At 39.2% G+C, this 19,696-nt stretch overlaps 1 protein-coding gene and 1 long non-coding RNA gene across 5 annotated transcripts in view; one reads left to right on the forward strand and one right to left on the reverse strand.

Moving 5' to 3' along the window:
• The window catches only part of cdh4 (cadherin 4, type 1, R-cadherin (retinal)), a 224,228-nt gene that overhangs the window by 60,190 nt on the left and 144,342 nt on the right, over nt 1–19,696 (reverse strand). For 3 of the 4 annotated variants that reach the window (XM_061785211.1, XM_061785212.1, XM_061785213.1), the window contains one exon: nt 13,035–13,217. In XM_061785211.1, the coding sequence (XP_061641195.1) occupies nt 13,035–13,217 (183 nt within the window). Of the gene's footprint in view, nt 1–11,331; nt 11,488–13,034; nt 13,218–19,696 lie in introns of those variants that run through there. The other variant, XM_061785214.1, reaches the window with a different exon arrangement.
• On the forward strand, nt 11,081–15,215 carry LOC133483687 (uncharacterized). Its single transcript, XR_009790174.1, has 3 exons — nt 11,081–11,210; nt 13,012–13,075; nt 14,232–15,215. It is a non-coding gene; the product is annotated as an uncharacterized LOC133483687 (long non-coding RNA).

Genomic DNA, 19,696 nt, shown 5'->3' on the forward strand with positions numbered 1-19,696 from the left:
GTATTTTCACATCTTTGTTCAAGATTCAATTCATAAAGCACATTGTTCACATCAATTCTAGAGCTTATTCATCATAGCTGGTGGAAGTTTTTTTCACCCCACAATTGCACGATTGCATCATTTTAGGAAAATTGTAGACCAACATAAAGACCCAAAAGAAACATGCACTTTTTAAAAGTTAAATTAATGAAATGTATTACCTGATAAATATCTTTTGACATATACAAAGCATTCCCTGGCTCATAAAAAAAAAAAAAACTTGGGCGCAGTTAAGAATTTAGGGCTGCAACGATTAATCGATAATTAAAAGTGTTGGCAACGACTTTTATTATTGATTCGTTGTGTCACGTGATTATGGTGTCGGTTACCTGCTGCGTTGCGCCATTATGACGACAGTTGCACACAGCAGTGGTCCGAGAGGCTGCCGCGTCATGGGCGTGACATATTTGCATCTCTAAACCAATCAATATGCTGAATTTCGATGCTGTCAGTACTGCTGGTTAAAGATTGGATTATTAACAAATCACAATCAAGTCTTGACACTTTCGATGCACGCAGAGGCAGACTGGACAGACAATGGCTGCCTATTTTCCAAGTCAATGGAAGTGCTAATTTAAAAAAAAATCAAAAATACATATTTAGCGGCACAGTGGGCGACTGGTTTGAGCGCCTGCCTCACAGTTCTGAGGACCGGGGTTCAATCCCTGGCCCCGCCTGTGTGGAGTTTGCATGTTCTCCCCGTGCCTGCATGGGTTTTCTCCGGGTACTCCGGTTTCCTCCCACATCCCAAAAACATGCATGGTAGGTTAATTGAAGTCTCTAAATTGCCCCTAGGTGTGAATGTGAGCGTGAATGGTTGTTTGTTTATGTGTTCCCTGCGATTGGCTGGAAACCAGTTCAGGGTGTACCCCGCCTCCTGCCCGATGATAGCTGGGATAGGCTCCAGCACTCCCGCGACCCTAGTGAGGATAAGCGGCTCAGAAAATGGATGGATGGATGAATACATATTTATTTTCATGCCAGCCAAACGAACTTCACATAACTACCTTAGAGGAGTTTTCTTTTTCTCAGTCGCAGGGTAGCAGCGCTCATCTGTTTATTCACTTTAATGTGAGTATATTAACAAAATATGTGTATGTTTTTCATAGTTAAAGTATGAAATCACTGTTTATTTATTCATGATTATGTTTTTTAAAATTTATTTATATACAGTATTTATACATAATGTTCCTGTAGTGTATCAAATTCAGACTTCCTTAAACATTTGGTAAAGGAAGAGTTATCTGGACTTGACTCCTTGAATTCAGCAAATGATTAGCATGATAAAAGGTACAGTTTGAAATAGTTTTTTACTTCTTCAATCTGAATCAAATCAATCAAATCAAGAGTGAAAATGTGTGTTTTGTTTTTAGATTATGGTGAGAGGTTACATGCAATCATACAAATCTTGATGTGGCATTTGGCACTAAGGAGACAGACAGTGTCATGACAGATGATGACAATAACAATATATTTAAGCAGATATTGTATATCAAACATTTGTATGTTTTTGTGTGGTTAGTCTATGGCCTATTGTAAAGCTATTTGACCACAACATTTTTTTTTTCTTTTTGAAATGTGTTAGATAAATTGTAGAAGTTATCATTTATTTGCTTAGCTTGCATTAGTATAATGGACAATTTTAGATGTCTCGCCTTCAAAAAGAAGACTCAGCATCATCCGATGGAAGGGCGCCTGGACCAAGGACGTGATCGGATGTGGTCGGGTCGTGACAGGTGTTGGTTCAATATTATGTGTTGTGTCTTATTATTTAGACTACTATGTCTGGGAAAAACCCTCTTATTATCAAATATTTTGTGTTGTGTCTTATTGCTTAGAACATTATGATTTGTAAATCCCTCCTATTTCAAATAAAAGCAGGAGCGAGGGGGGGGGGGATTGTTTAGAGCGTGTTGAGAGACTGTGATCTGAACAATCTCCCATATGCCCTCCTCATGAGAAAAAGAAACCAGCGTCTTCATTCCTTTTGTGTCTATTATAATGTTGGGTAAGATAGATCTAACAAAATGTTAATAATGATTTATTGCTTTAAGCGCTATGGGATGTTTACGCAGCAACCACTTTGTGCACTTTTCTACACTGCCAATTTGAAATAATGTCCTATTTTTGAATAAAGGGATGGAAATACAAAAACGTTTGTTGAATCCAATTAATTGACTAATTGAAAAAAATAATTGACAGATTAATTGATTATTAAAATAATAGTTAGTTGCAGCCCTACAAGAATCCAAAACAAAAATATCAGGAGGGGGATAAGAGCAATTTTCATTTTGAATATAAACAATACAATACAATCAATACACAATAAAGACACAACTATATATTGGAGCTTCACACTTCCAGTGTGAGAAAGAATAACTAAATACAGATTGGTAAGAAAACGCAAACATAGCATAAATAATAATAATAATCAAATGAGTACACTTGCAAATGAAATCAAAATGCTGTAAAATTGGCAACTTTCAACCTTTTTTATACCACCTCCTGTATAATTCTCTTTTTCTGAAAGAAAAAGCATACCACTTCTGGTAGCAAAAGCTATACTGAGCTATCAATACGACTAACTTTGAATAATAAACATCACACAAAAGAGTCTAATGTCGCATTCTGGTGCAAAAAGTAATGGCACTTGTGTGTCATTACTCATTTTATCATTGATGCACACAGCTGAACGAAATTTTTATTCCGGTACACACGCTTTGCTTCTGGCCACCCCAACACGACTGCCTATCCACAATCCACATGAATTGGCCTGCTCGAATAACAAATAAACAAATGAGCACAAACGTAATAGTACTTTAGGCACCTACGTAATAGAAATGATCATATTTTCCCTCACAATGAATGACTTTAGGGCCTTTTCTACAGACAGTCTGTGTATAATTGGCATGAAGACAACTCCCTGTCTCCATGTGCTGATCCAACCAAAAAACATAGTAAAGGAAAATGTTTTTCAAAATTAGGGCATGCCTACCATGCAGTAGGCGCTGACCTCACACAATGAATGGGCTGGTCGCCTGTGCACTGAGCTGTGCGAAGTCAAGGCTCGCCGCCACACTGCTATAAGAACGACCAATCTCGTCTGATCTCGGAAAAGGCCGTAACACTATGGGGGACACAAATAAGCGGCCTTATCCAAATTTACCACACTGATGTGCTTGGTCATGGTGACATTGTTGACATACAGTACTCATCATAGGCGAGTCACTTTCATGAGCCGTGAGAAATTAGTGTGCTTCCTAGTTCCAAATCAATTGCCAAAGGTGAACGGCTTGACAAAACAACTATATTAATATTTCACAAATTCTGCAAACTTATGAGCACAACTGTACATATATGCAGTCATATGTACCCCTGTCATATTGGAACGAAAGTGCAGGCTACCCCTTCTCATAAACTCTAGGTGGCGGTGGCATTTTGGAATGAAAGTGTACAGCTTTTTCAGAACTTCTCGATGGTGGCACACATTTATAAAATGTGCGTTTTTTTCCATTTTCCCCTATAACTATGAATAATGCGAACTATTGACTTTAAACAATTATTTGGGGGTAAAAAATGTGCATTATACACGAGAAATTACGATAGCTACTCTGGTAGCTTGAGTTCCCCCTGTGTCTACACCGAATAAAACTACCAGGGTACGGAAGGTTCCCCCTGGATTATTTCATTCCTCCTGGCGGGTAGTGTCTTCCGAGAGTGACCAGGAAGTCTTTGAGGGCTGTGCTGATGAATGCTGATTGGTTGACAGACCTCGGAAGCGTTTATTATTTCATTCACATGACTGGATGCGGCGTTACGCAAGGCTCGAAATAAGAGGATTCAAGTACATTCATCCATCCAACCATCCATCCATTTTCTGAGCCGCTTCTCCTCACTCGGGTCGCGGGCGTGCTGGAGCCTATCCCAGCTATCATCGGGGAGGAGGCGGGTTACACCCTGAACTGGTTGCCAGCCAATCACAGGATTCAAATACATTGAAAAGCAAAACTTCCAAACACCGTTTTTGTTTTTCATGCTGACACATTTATCTTCCGTACCGCTGATCCTCTCAAGGGTTGCAGGCGTGCTGGAGCCTATCCTAGCTGACTCTGGGTGAGAGGCAGGTACACCCTGAACTGGTCACCAGCCAATCGCAGGGCACATATAAATAAACAACCATTCACACTCACACCAATTTAGAGTCTTCAATTAACCTACCATGTATTTTTTGGGATCTGGCAGCCAGGTTGGCATTGCAAATGAGGATCAGTTCTCAATTGCCTCACCTGGATAAAGGATTAGATTTTAAAGGTATCAAAAATATTTGAAATATAGATTAAGATATAAAATAAGACATTAAAAGCTTGAAATACCAGCATTTTTTTCGATCCAGTAGGTGTCAGTACTAAACTAAATCAGCCTCATTTGCTTAAGCTACCCTGAACTAATTAGTGCGATGGAAACACAAAACTCATGGGCCACAGGAACCTTTTGCTACCAGGAACTCCTGCTACAAGGAACTCAAAGTTACCGGGCTGTTTGGTGGAAAAGCCCCTACTGTTTATTTGCAGTGTAATGTTATGTGTTTTTTCTCTGCAAATAACTAATAATTGCCTCCAATATTACAGCTGGACAATAGACAAGAGGGAAGCCCCGCCATATGGAGTAAATGAACTCGGCAATGAATGCATTATAGTCTGTATTTTAAGAAAAAACAGACCCTTTGCAGGTCCTCTCAACTGACAGCTTCATTAAATAGTACTAGAAAAACAAGATAGATTAGCGAAGTATATGCCTCTGGCACGTCATGTAAATTGCTTTGTAAAATAACAATAAATACTATGATAGGCAAAGATATTGTCCAGAAAAGTGTCAAAATGTTTTATGGAAAGGTTTAATCCATAAAATGATCAACTGAACTGTAGAAAAGCTGAACAGGTTTTGCTCAAGTTGCAGGGTTTCCCCACATATGCATTTATTTGTGGCAGGCCATCGCAAACAGATTTTTGGCTTTTGCTGCGCTGAGATTGTGTGTCTGCTAACGAGCGATACCACCAATGTGGTAATACAGTCCCTCAAATACCTGAAGTATCAAAAGCATCGACATTTAATTTTGAGACTCGACCATCTGGCATCAGAGGCATTCACCATTCAGACATTATCCATCCTAACCCATGCCAGACGCTGGTCCAGCTGGCGAAATGGTGCCTCGTCACAGCACACTCGATCCTTTTTTTGTTTTTATCTGTGTGTATTTTCGCCCGGAAACGCCACTCCATGCTGGGAAAACCCTAAGTACAGTTGTCAGGATCTTCTGAGTTTAGGATTACGCCGACTATAACGCCGACTATAATAGAAATGCGAACCAGCTGCAGCGCCGAGTCCCCAGCCCCCCCCACGCAGAACTTAACTCAGTTAAAGCCTTTGTTCACAACTATACAGATGTGTACAAATAAGGACCCTAACCCTAACTGTTTAGTCTCATGTCTCACCATTAATAAAGAGTGTCAGGTGCCCCACTTCACTTCGTACTGCCACGGGACCCATACCGTAATTTCCCACAGGTTGAGTTCTTCATTAAAAGAATTTAGAAAAAGTTCCACCAAATGTATTTAGTTGTAATTTTATGTTACAGTACTACATGCTTTGAAAACAATTACATCATTGCTAAAAATCAGATTCTGCTCATTTGTTAACAAATAAACGTTTTATATTCAAATCACACTAATTGTTTTTCCCCTTAATCAAATGCCCACATTTATTAAGTTAAGATATTAAATTAAAGTTATGATGCTGTTACATTAATATAAGAACAGAATTTATGAAAAATTAAAAAACAGCATACACAAAATACTGTACATGTAAACACATACATGCTTGTTGTTCTGCTTTGCTTTTATCTGAACATTTTTCATTATCTGTTAAAATTATGTAAAAGAAATGACCTGTTTAGTCAGTCATTGTTTGTGGCAAATAAACAATACAATATTGAGCAGATATAATTTATTATACGTTATTCTGTAAGTGTTCATTTACCTTTATTTCCTCCCCCAAAAACTAAACAAAAACAGAAGGAAAAAAAAACGGCCAGCCGCCGGATACCCACCACTGCAAACAGATTCTGTTCCTGTGGGAAACTGAGAAACTGAGTACCGATTACCATAACCCAACCAAGAACCATGACATACCTTTTCCATAGCCAGCTATTCTGTGCACCTAATGCCACCTTTGTGCAATTGCCTGTACAATACAGGCACTGTGCATTCAAGAAACAAATGCCCTCATAGTTTGTACTATTTTACACCTTACCCATGGGGGTGACAGGTGAATTATTCACATCTGTTGTAGAGGAAATGGATGCGGGAGCATGTCCTCATCATGAGAAAGAGGAGCACAATCAGAGCAACTATTCCTGGAAACCCTGTTAGTCTGGATGAGTCAGCATGAATGGCACAGATTCTGGGACGATGGAGTCGGGAGAAAATGGCCCAATTTCCATTTTCTCCCTGTCCTGATTCCAACCTTGAAAGAAAATGTCAACAAACTATCATCTTGAACATAAAAACTGAACTGACTTTGAATTTCAGTCACAGACAGAGGGCTTAGAGTGCACATATACTGGTAACTCAGAGATGCAATGACTAACTTACACGGTTCAATGTATGTATGTGCACTAGCCATAATGAATAATTTGAGGGTGAATTGCTGAAGCAAGGGACAATTAAAATGTATTTGTGTGTTTTCCCCTTCTACCTTTTTTAAAAAGATGACTCAAAAAATTGAACAACAACACTGTTTGTCCTGATTAGGGTCATGGCTAACTGCAGCCTACCCCATCTGTCTTCGGATAGAGGTGGGTACACCCTACATTGGTCACCAGTTACAATTTCAGGGTATCTATGGATTATTATTATTTTTTTAAATGTATGTCAAAGTTGGCTCTGCTAAAATGTTACTTCCATTACATTTCCAGTATGCAATATGAATTTCATCAAAGAAAAAAGAATAAACAAAGGCATATTACTAGATCATTATGACCTGCAGCGTAATCCTGTTCAATATTAAGTTACAAATAAGACGTGCTTTTACTTTGGTACTGAGCTTGGATGGTAGCACAGTGGGACCACGAAGGTCTAATGTAAATCGGTTTCCTGACCACTTCCGCCCAAACTCAGCTGGGATAGATTGCACACAACTTTTAGTCTTTTTGAATACATTGCGATAGATGACCTATAAAACAATGAATGGATGGAGGGAAATTGTCATGGCTGCTGTTTCAGCACCCTGAGTGCAGCCTGTGTGTGTGTGTGTGTGTGTGTGTGTATGTCATGAGTGCTTTGCAGGGTTGACGTGTTCGAGTCTAGCAGCTGCACTTTGTTATCCTAATTACACCTGACTGCTCTTAAGACGCTGTGGGACTCCAACTCGTCGCCAGACTATCAACGCTCTACATCGAGTTCGTAGCCTAGCCACCTTGCCTATCTTTTTGCTTCCTGAAGACCTAGTGAGTTACCTCTACCTAATTCTTGTTCTTTGACCCCAGTCTGGCATCTGCCCTTGCTCTCTGCAAACCAGTGCTCACCTCTTGCGGCCCACCGACAACACGGACTCCTACCCTGCCAGACTGGTCCTTGTTGGAACTCTGCCAATGCCGGATTTAGTTCTCGGAGTTCCTTTGTTCGCTTCCAAACTGCAATAAACCTTTATTCACAAACTCACCTCCCTGTCCTATTTGAATCTGGGTCCAACTTGCAACCTGAATCCTGACAGAAATAACCCATAAACTCATCATCGTCATAAAACCTTTTAATAACTGTAAGCAATGTTTGTTAATGTGGTGCATTTTAAAATTGTTAAGTCATAAAAGAAAAACAAGCTAACTTCTGTCAGAATTTAAAGAAATTTTACCTCAATTTTATCGAGGACTTATCGTATGGTTGGTTTGATATTTCTACTTTCAAGTTCTTTTCAGGGCGGCACGGTGACCGACTGGTTAGAGCGTCAGCCTCACAGTTCTGAGGATCCGGGTTCAATCCCCAGTCCCGCCTGTGTGGAGTTTGCATGTTCTCCCCGTGCCTGCATGGGTTTTCTCCGGGCACTCCGGTTTCCTCCCACATCCCAAAAACATGCATGCTAGGTTAATTGACAACTAATTTGCCCCGTAGGTGTGAGTGCGAATGGTTGTTCGTTTGTATGTGCCCTGCGATTGGCTGGCAACCAGTTCAGGGTGTACCCCGCCTCCTACCCGATGACAGCTGGGATAGGCTCCAGCACGCCCGCGACCCTAGTGAGGAGAAGCGGCTCAGAAAATGGATGGATGGAAGTTCTTTTCAGAACACCTCTTTTTGCGTCTCCTTTTTTTTGGAATGAAGGTGTCACAAAGTCAAATAAAAAGCCAAAGTCTTTGATACTGGGTCTCAGGAAGTATGCTGAGGTCTTGAGTGATGTCCCTCTGAAGTTTTATAATCGGCATATTTTACCTTCAATTTTTGGTGGAATTTCAAATTGCATGACTTCAGGGGCACTCAACTTTCAAAGTTTACCTGTATAGACACAAAACTGCTATTAAGATAACACTGTTCTGCACACAGTCTCTATACAATGTCAATACGGAAACTGCCCGGCACAATGAGCCCTGCTGTTTCAACAATGGGTGTACTTTTTTCTTTTTTTCCAGTTAATGGCTACCATATGTTTCAGTCAAACTCTGTCCTTGTGTTTCCTTTTGATGAAATGTCGCCAAATGAGGAGTCTGTTGTTGTGACTGTGACCCATTTAACCTCAGGTTGCTTATTGTGATATTGTTTGAGAGCCCAATGATAATGGGCTATTCAAAATAATGAGGTAACACGAACCATGCTGAATTGCTGCTTTCCCACTCACCTGAAAACCTTTAGTTTTTTTCTTCAAAAGTGTGACAGCATGATAAAAGTCATGCTTGGTAGATATCGTTACAGTTCAATTTAGCTCTATGCGAGGGCACAGTCATGCACAGCTTCCTGGCAAAGGAAAAAGTCTCAATCACATTCTGCTATCATCTTTCCTTTAGGTTGTGAAATCGCAATGTATTCAAAAAGACTTTAACAGTTGTGTGCAATCGTTTTCAGGTAATTGCCCATCTCCCTGGCTATGTTCAGGAAAAGACAGCATTTTAAACTCAGGTTCAATTCAAGTGGGATCTTTTGACATGATCAAAGTACCTTCAATCAGTTTTGGCTCATTAGTCCTATGGAAGTATACAAGAGACAGGTGGGAGAGAGAACACCACAAACGGCCTGAAATGTACACGTTGGCTTTTATCCACACGTATTGTACATCAACAGATTTTTTTTGTTTGTTTGTTTGTTTTTCTTAACCTTATCACTGACTTGTCCATAGACTATAAAGTAAAGCTGACAAAGAAATACAAATAACAATCCAACAAACAAACAAACAAAAAAACAGTACCACTGGCCACTGAATACCACTGGACATCTACTAAAGTAGACAAAACGCTATGATGATGTTTTGTAATCAATACAATGATGAGCTTTTGTTAGCCTATGCAATTGAATGTGTCAGGGTAACATGATAAATATCCTACAGACCTACGATAATCTCTCGTCATGCTTCCCTTCCCTGTCACCTTGCAGTGAATCAAACGTCCTCTCTTTCCATCACATACCTCTTTCGACTGTGGCATTTGAAGTATTTGATGGCTGCAAAGCTGTAATTACTTTGTGTTAGTTAATCTATTAAAAACTGGAAAAGCTAAAAAATGTGAAAGCAAGAGTGAAAAAATTGTTTCTACAACACAGGGAAGATGGCGTATATGAAAAATCCAGTGTGTACCTGTTTAAGGCTGTTTAGCCATATCAGAGACTGAGCTTGACATCGCATGAAATGCCGACTGTGCTTTCCCTTTGATGTAGATTTCCACAAAGAGTTGAGGATTGATCTTGATCTGAACAGTGATTTAATTTGTTACTGGGAGCTAAAGCATTGGGGACTCATTCAAAATATAATATTTCTCCCATGTTGCCTCGCTCCATTAAAATCATCCATCTAACCGTCCAACGATAGATCATCTATACCAATTATCCTGTGCAGGATTGCATGAGCTTGAGTCTCTCCCAGCTGACATAAGGAGAGGAGTAGGCTACATCCTGGAGAAATTAGTCTATCACAGGAACAATTATGTCCTCTCAGTTTTGCTTTTAAAGACATTGTAGAACCAGAAGAAAAAAAAAAACATAAAATGACAAACTAACTGGAATCGGGAACACATTTAAAAGATGTTAGAAGATAATTAATGTGCACAATACTGTACATCCTTGCAATCACGTTAAGTCAAAGACCAGACCATATAATTTGAAATTTCACATAACACAGTTCTAACAAAAGCAAAATAAAACACCATTACCAGTGGTTAACTTCTATTTACATTTTAGTGATGATTAACATTAATCAATAATCTTAAACAGTGAGATGCGTAAGGCAACGCCACAGCTCAACTTTACATTGGCGTCTTTGCTTTGCCAAACCTCTGCAACAAACCCACCCTTTCTGTGCCAATAATAATTCCTATTGACACTGCATCAACAGTAGGGTTGGGCATCGTTTGAATTTGAGTGATTCCGGTCCCGATTCCAGTTCCTCATTTCGATTCCGGTTCCAAATGATTCTTGATTCTGACTCTTTTATGGGGCCGCGTCAAAAAAGTTTGCATGGTTTAAAGAAGGGGTGTCCAAATTGTGAACATCCATTTTCTTAGCAGCCCACAGCATAGACTAAAATGAACATTTGACTCAGGGTTCTTTAAAACAAGTATCAATATCAAACCTAGATACTAAAAGGCAATTTGTGTGTAACTAGCCCAACTGACTTAATATGCATTAATTAATGTTTCAGTTAAAAGTTAAATATGGCAATGTTAAAATAGTTATTTGCAACTCCTTTATCACGTCAAATGGTTTATATGTGCAAGTTTTAACTTGACTTTGCGTTTTAAGCATGTAGTCTTTTATTTTGAAGGGTACGCATCGAAAATCAGCATTTTGGCATGGAAGGTAACTTCACACGACACCAGTGAAAACGAAAGTAAAACGAGACAGCATACAAAAGCGGAATATATGGAACCAAATGCTCTGTAAAACGTTGATTCCTTTACCTACCCATCGATGAGTCACAAGGTTAGTGTTTGTGATACTGTGAGACAATTTTTATGTGAATTGTGTCCCAATTCATTGTGATGTAAAGTTGCTAGTTTGACCTTTGGTGAAGTTTTAGCTCAACGTATTGTTTCACACTCACCCAATTGACTTGACTGAAGCTCCGCACGGTGTAAGCTGAGGCTCGGAGCGGGAGGGAGAATGTCAGACTTCTACACATAGCGAAAGCCTCTTTTGCACAATATAATCTTATTCCAAGTGTTGCACTGAGGTGACTGGTGATTTATTTTAACAAAGTTAAGAAACACTTTTGTTCATGGCTGCCGTTGGGCACAAGCACCTCGTTTTGCACGTTCTTCTTCGTTGGTTTTCACAACTTTCTTCTTCGGGGTTGGCGGACTGGAGGCATCGAAACTGAGAAACACATATTTTTCCTTATTTGAACGATTCAAGGAAAACCGGAATGTTAGTCCCGGTTCCAATCGATTCTCGATTACCAAGGGCCAACCCTAATCAACAGTACTATCGAGCTCTTCATAAAATTGTCTTTTCGTCCAGTTGCTCATCCAGTCCCTGCATGGAAGTAAAAATAGAAACCCCAAAAGGAAGCCAGTGGGGGTTAATTCAACTTCAACATCTTATGCTCAATATGAGAAAGGGAATTAAGGAGTTCCAATTTCCCTGAGAGGGCAGCACAGTCTGGTTCCTTCTCTAGCACTCCTTCTTATGTGTGTTTTGTTCGAGTGAGTGTTGTCAAGCTTTAGTGGAAAATCTGCCCTCATGCCAACACGCTTGGGAAAGGCGATTTCTGTAATGCGGCAATGTAAGCCTTGCTGTACAAATGGGCGTAAGGGACTTTGTGTGGATGTGTGTGTGTGTATGTGTGTGTGTGTGTGTTAGAAATGCCAGCAGAAAAGCCGCATGTCTGTGTGGGTGACTGATAAGAGACGGCCAGTAAGGAGCATACAGAGCAGTAGCAGTGTGCCTTCCGAAGAAACTTTTCTTATTTGAGCATTATCATCAGCTGGCTACAATCACAACCAGGTTACAAATACTGTAAAAAACTAACAACATCTCTGTCACCAAAACTGCGTCTCTCCAAAGTATAGGCAATCGCCTCTAACCTGCACCAACAGTGAGACACTGACACTGCTAGACTGCTGTGACGCTGACCTTTCTTTTCTACCCAAAAACCAAAACACAATCTTATATTACAATGTTAAAACGGTTAAATTGTGTTTGGCTTTTCTGCCATGTTTAAAGTGAATGTTAGCAATATAACACTGCATATTTCAGTATCAGAGTCCCAATGTGCAAGATGATTTCCTTGCTTTATCACAAGAAGCGAACACTTCAATGGGGACTTCATGCAAAAAAATCAGACATCCTTTGAAAAAAACAAAAACTAATTTCAAGTGAGTTTTGGCTCTGTACACTTGGGAGTATGTAGGCGTTTTGATAACTGCAATAATTAATGTCACTGCTCTGTTATAAGAGGTGTACTGATATGTGAAAAATACTACATTGACTTCAGGCGCAGAGGTAAAAAGCTTTTGCGTAAACCATTGATCTATTCCTCTGAGACTAAGCATGGCTTGCTTTTTTTGTTCTTCTGTTCTTCTCTTACTATATGAAAAGGGGGATATTATAATATGTTTTCTGGCAAAAAAAATCTGTGATAAGCGCAACGATTTTATCGTCCTGACTGGGATTTCATTGCATGGACTGAGTAGGGATTTAATGACATTATGAAGTCAGTCCCTTGGGATATTGGATTAGATTTGTTTCCTGGAAGTTATTTATAATTTTACTTTGATTACAGGTGTTTGCTGGAATGATACTCACTCTGACAAGCATATGAGGAAAGGGGCCTCGGGAGTTCTCAGGTACATTAATGGGTGGGATGACCCAGTCTCTCTTCTGTCGCCTCAGCCCATTACCATAGGAGCTTCTCTGATGTTTTCGAGGAAACTTGATGACTCGGGGTTGGGAGTCCAACACTCTTGATAGCATTTCTTCAATGTCGACCTAGAGAGAAAACAAACAAACATCACATCATGCAAAAGGATTCATTGAATACTACACATTTTCCCCTTTTAAAGAGTGTGATTTTTGCAAGAAAGTTGGGAAATTCATTTGAAATACTTTACCCAGATCGCAACAATTTCAGGTGTCAAGCAAACAACTACACTTATTTATTAGAGAAACAAAGCATGTTTAAATCCCAGTGTGTCACATTTTATGAGGCCCCTGGCAACACAGCTAAACCAGCCACGGTGGGTGTTTAAGGTGCTGTGCTTTTTCAGCATTCCTCTGCAACCAAAGATTTTTCAAACTGACAACATTATCTCGACGGCTTTGTCTTCTGTGTCACTGCAAAATCCAGTCAACAATTTGACATTTTCCTGTCAGGGTATCATCAGATAAAATGGAAATTGATTAAATACGAATTGAATAAGAACGGGAGTTAGGATAGGAGATGGAGTTGCAGTTGTGTTGCTTGTACTTGGCTTAATGGCTGTACAGTCTAACTTTTTCTCATTTTCCCCAAAAAATGGTTAAAAGCACTTAACTTTGTGGAATAGTTTACTGTTAATCAGTGTGTTGTGTGTTTGTGATTGAATAAAATTACAATTTCATTTTCCATTTGCAATTTTCTACCATTTTCTTATCCTCACTATGGTCGTGTGTATGCATTTGGAGTTAAGAGTATTGACAGCCAGTTTCTGATGTATACTGTAACTTCCAACAGGACAATATACTGTAAATGTACTGTAATCTAATAATTATCTATTCATTTCTGTCCCTAAAAATGTGGCATCCCAACAAGGCTTGAACCCTGGGTTGATATACATCAATGTATATGTAAATGTTTAAAACAATGCGTTGTTATGTACTGTATGTGTGCAGATGATTTTTACTCTGATTACCGAAAAACAAATTGTCACACCATACGAAATTACATTTGCCAATATTTTCCTTCTCCTCCTACGGCTTCCACGATAGGGGCTCAACTTTGTTTTGTAACTTTTTATGTTGCAGCTCTCCACGTGGCTCTGTGTTGCAGGATTAACCCATGGTAACTGCATACTACACAACCAATCTACATATACAGACAAACAATTTGGAAAACGATGCCAAACGTCCCTGTAGAAATATACTGCACATATGATGGTACTCCAGCAAACTTGTACATATACTGTATCATGATATAAAGTACAAAATTGCTCACTACACACACGAGACATTATAGAACTGCTCCTTGCTGCTGTGACTTTAATTTGTTTGCACTATACCCTTCAAGACCTTGTAAAGTGAATTCAGAGATGTGCTTCTAAATAAATGATACATGTTTGAAGATAACTGCTGAAATTATGTGGAAAGACTGAGAACAATACAGTACTGAATTCTGATGATAGAGCATTAATCGATTTTTCACCCTTTCAGTTTGACTTAGTTATAATTAATACTTTCTACATTCATTTTCATTCAAGAGTCCCAGGTTTTGTTCGAGACTCCAAGGACAATACTATATACGTTGTACGAGCCTTTATATGTTGAGGGATAAAGAGTGTGTTTGGCAACCAATTCAGTGCGGCTACGGCCGCCATTCATGGCAGGCACGTTGCAGCTGCGTGAGAATGTGAGGTGCGTTCAGGGGCACTGCATAAATAGGAGTGAATGTGTTCTTTGGTGGTTCTTTTGTAATGTAGTATGTAATTGTAAAAATTGATTACTAAGAAAATTATTTGTATCAAAATGCTTTAGTTAAAAATCTGTACGATCACATGGTCATAATATGGAATTTATTTTGTTTTCTAATATAAGAATAGATCAAATAAAATATTTTGTTAATATAGTAGCCAAAGCTGCAAGGAATGCAAAGTTATCAATGTCCTGTCACCCTAGTTGCTGTCATACTGTGTTGCGTGTTTTTGTTTGCACTTTAAGGACAAAAGTCTTGTTTTTGCTTGAATTCCTCATTTAAAAAAAAGACTATTCAAGTAACATGTTTTACCTCATGTTTTTGAGATTGTAGGGTGAAAGCTTCAGCTGGCTACTAGTGTGGACTGCATGGATGGCAACAATAGGGAAATGAAATGCCAGTATTTTGAGGGTAATAGCCTATCAGTAACATATTGAAAAAAAAGAACTATGAACTAGTTAATTTGGGGAATGGTGAAAGTTCAAAATTTTGAATTGTGAACTATGAACTGAAGTAGTTCATTTTATGAACGGTGAATTGAACTTTGAACTAGTTTGCGTAGAAAACGTACTTTCCCAATACTGAACATACACTGACACAAAACCAAGCATCAATGGACAAGTTCGCCGCCCATCTGACCTCCCAGAGCCTGTTAGCTCACGAGCTAGTTGTTGGTTAGCGCCTCTCGTCAGGACATGGAAAGCCCTGCAATGACTCAGTGGAAAATATTCCAGCCACTGCAGGCTTTCACCAGATATATTTTCGTGTCTCAAATATAGGGATGTGGAGGCAGAATAAAGATTGTGGTACTTGATTGACAGTTGAGCAAGGCCTGGTTTCAGTGAATTCAGCAGACCCGCTCACATAAACGTTGTGTATAAATTTGCATACTCCTTGCATATATTTCTTCAAATTCCTATTTATAATTTATTTTTTTCAATGTAACAAAATACATCTAACTGCGCACCTAATTTCATTGTACTGTACGGTGAAGTGCCTTGCAAAGGAAAAATATTCGAAGCTGTTCTATTGTATTCTATTCCATGTTATTGTATTCTATTCTAACCTATTCTCTTTTTTGCAAAATTTTACATAAATTATATGGATAGATTTTCAGCAACATACAGCAACAATATGCAAGTGCAACGCCCTGAAGCAAGAAAATGCAACAAAATGTCTACTGGAGCTGCTCTCTTTGTGTCAGACTGCAACCTCTGGCAAAAGATTGTGTTCTCATCTGTTCAAATGTTTGGAATAATGGGAACATGTTTTTTTTTTTATCATCTATTGTGTTTCTCCTTGTAAAACGGTTTTATTGCTGTAATCCACCTAATCATATTGTTGTCTCTTTTATAACACACACACGCATGCACGCACACACAGACACACACACACATAGCCTGGCAGAGAGGTTGTCACCTGAATCACAGGAGAAATCCTTCAGCTAATCCCAACAGGACACACCCACCACAGTCACACATGAACATCATTCATGAGCACACGTCACACGCGCAAACACATCTCTGTCAATGTACACATGCTTTATCCTTGAGAAACCCAGGCGTTACGCCACCTGAGCAAATAGAGAATATGTTTAAACTACTGCAATACCTCAGACATTTAGAGTTCAGAGGAATGGGACGGAGGGTCATTGTAGGCCAACTCTCTGGACAGTCAGGCGATTGGATTAAAGCAAAGCAAATTTATTTATATAGCCCATTTCATACAAAAGGTAACTCAATGTGCTTTATATGATTAAAAGCATTTAAAAACAAAGAAAAAACAGCTTATAAACATTTCAAACAAAGAGAAAAAATAAAATATAATAAAATAAAAATACAATTAAAACAGCATACATCCATCCATCCATTTTCTGAGCCGCTTCTCCTCACTAGGGTCGCGGGCGTGCTGGAGCCTATCCCAGCTGTCATCGGGCAGGAGGCGGGGTACACCCTGAACTGGTTGCCAGCCACTCGCAGGGCACATACAAACAGACAACCATTCGCACTCACAGTCACACCTACGGGCAATTTAGAGTCTCCAATTTATAAAACAGCATACAGTACAAGAAATATAATTTAAAAGTGGAAATGGTCTAAAAAGCATGGGGAAAAAGAAGAGTTTTTAACCTGGACTTAAAAACATGCACACTTGGGGCTGACGTCACTTCTGTTGGCAACTTATTCCATTTGTGTGCAGCATAATAGCTCAATGCTACTTCACCATGTTTGCTTTGGACTCTGTGCTCCACTATTTGACCTGAGTCTGTCCATCTCAGAGCCTGACTGGGTTTATATGCCATTTGCATTTCTTTCATGTATTCAGGACCTAAACCGTTTAGTGATTTATAGACCAGTAGCAGAACTTTAAAATCTATTCTATAGCTGACTGGAAGCCAGTGTAAAGACTTTAGAATTGGAGTAATATGCTCTGACCTCTTTGTTCTTGTCAGAACCCGAGCCGCAGCATTCTGAATGAGCTGCAGCTGTTTAATGCTCTTTTTAGGGAGTCCAGTCAGAAGACCATTACAATAGTCAAGTCTACTTGAGATAAAAGCATGGATGAGCTTCTCCTGGTCTGCTTGACACATGCATTTAGATGGTAAAAGGCAGTTTTAGTCATTGATTTTATATGACTAAAGTCAGGTCGGAATCTGTCAGAACACCAAGGTTTCGGACTTGGTCTTTGGTTTTTAAAGGGAGTGACTCCAGGTATTTACTAACAGCAATTCTCTTTTCTTTATTGTCAAAAACAATTATCTCAGTTATGTTGTGGTTTAATTGAAGAAAATTTCGGCTCATCCAGATATTTATCTGTTTTAGATAGTGACACAAAATTGAATTGTAGTCATCCGGAGACACTGCTAGATATAACTGTGTGTCATCTGCATAGCTATGAAAATCAAAATTAAAGTTCTGAAGAATTTGACCCAAGGGTAGCATATACAGGCTGAACAGGAGGGGTCCAACAACTGACCCTTGAGGGACCCCATAGTTCATTGCCATTCGATGAGACTGAACACTTCCAATGGTTACTGGTTTCCTCCAGGTAGGACCTGAACCATTTAAGGACTGTTCCATTTAGTCCTACCCACGTTTCCAACCTGTTCAGCAGTATATTATGATCTACCGTATCAAAAGCCGCACTGAGGTCCAACAAGACCAGAATTGACACCTTTCCCAAGTCAGTATTCAACCTTATAGTATTTAGCACTTTGATAAGAGCAGATTCTGTACTGTGATAAGTTTGGAACCCTGATTGAAATTTGTCAAAAAGTCCATTAAAGTTCAAGAAATTACTGAGTTGATTAAAAATAACTTTCTCAACAATCTTGGCTATGAAAGGGAGATTTGAGATGGGTCTATAGCTTGCTAACATGGAACCGTCCAGCTCTCTATTTTTTTTTTTTAGCAAACGCTTAATGTCAGCTACTTTAAGTGCTTTAGGAAACTCGCCTGACTGAAGTGAGCAATTGATTATTTGCTGCAAATCAGCTAGCACAAGCTTCGCAATAGCTTTGAAAAAGATGGTATTGAGTCAAGACAGCTCGTTGATGGTTTCAGCTACTGAACCGTTTTCGCTATAGTTTTTTGGTCAATTGCATCAAATTCAGACAAGGTAATAGAGTTTTTCCTGGGTGGCTTCAGAAGTAGTATCATTTTATCATTTTGCTGATTTGTGCTAATATTTAACCAGATGGATTGTATTTTTTCACTAAAATAAGCAAATTCATTTCATTTATCTGCTATTAGGAGTTCTGGAGCTATCTGATTCGGGGAGGAGGGGGGGTTGTGAGCTTGTCAACAACAGCAATCAGAGTGCGAGTATTGTTGACGTTCTTACTGATGATTTCAGAAAAGTGTTGCTGTCTAGCCCTTTAATTTAAGATGGACAGTAGCATTATGTAGGGAGAACAGGGTGAATGCTAAAACGACAACAGGAGACAAGATGTGTTTTCCTGATAAGATAACTTTCTTTCCAACTTCACTCAACCACAACACGTGCAATTATTGTGGAGGTACGGCAGGTAGAATTATTCTCTTCGTGTGTGTGCTTTCTTGGCTACACTTTTGTTAATTAAAATTACTTCATATCTAGGAGACAGGGATAACATAATGATGATTGAATATTCTTGCAAGAGTGAAGAACAACCATACAGCAAAAGCAGTGTAAACAGCAGTCGTTCAAATAATACTTCTCTGAGTTTCTCTCTTAACCATTCATAATTCACCCCTCATTATCGTCACTAAACATGGACTGTGGTCTATTTGACTACCATTGGCTTCTCCCATCCCAGGAAAAAATTATCCTGTCAGACTTTGTCATCCTGTTATTTAATCAAACAGGGACTATTCACAAACATACTAAACAGTCTAATAAGTCAGGAGTCATTAAAAAAGTGTGAGACATAGAGTCTGTCTATTATAGCAAAAAATATGGACTCTTAACAATACCAAGTACATATACAATTCTTTCTCCCTCCTATGGCCATCCTAACACTATGATTAGGCCTTTATCTTGCTTCTTACTATCAATAGAAACATACCATGCATGACTAGTTGCTGTCTACGCCACTTAGCTTGCTGATGCTGACTGAGGCCTGACAATAATGTATTTGTTTCTGACTGGTTTGGTCGCAGCATTGGTTTAGAAATAGAGTAATGCCAAAAGAAAAACAAAGATGAGAGATTGCTCAGTCAAAGATGTACACACAAGAAGGTATATTAGTTAGTGTGCTTGTGAATGTGAGGCAGGTCTTAGGCTGTTGATTCTCCCCATGGGATTCCAGCAAGTGAGGTGG

This window comes from Phyllopteryx taeniolatus, chromosome 9 (assembly GCF_024500385.1).
Source record: "Phyllopteryx taeniolatus isolate TA_2022b chromosome 9, UOR_Ptae_1.2, whole genome shotgun sequence".
Classification (NCBI taxonomy): Eukaryota; Metazoa; Chordata; class Actinopteri; order Syngnathiformes; family Syngnathidae; genus Phyllopteryx; species Phyllopteryx taeniolatus.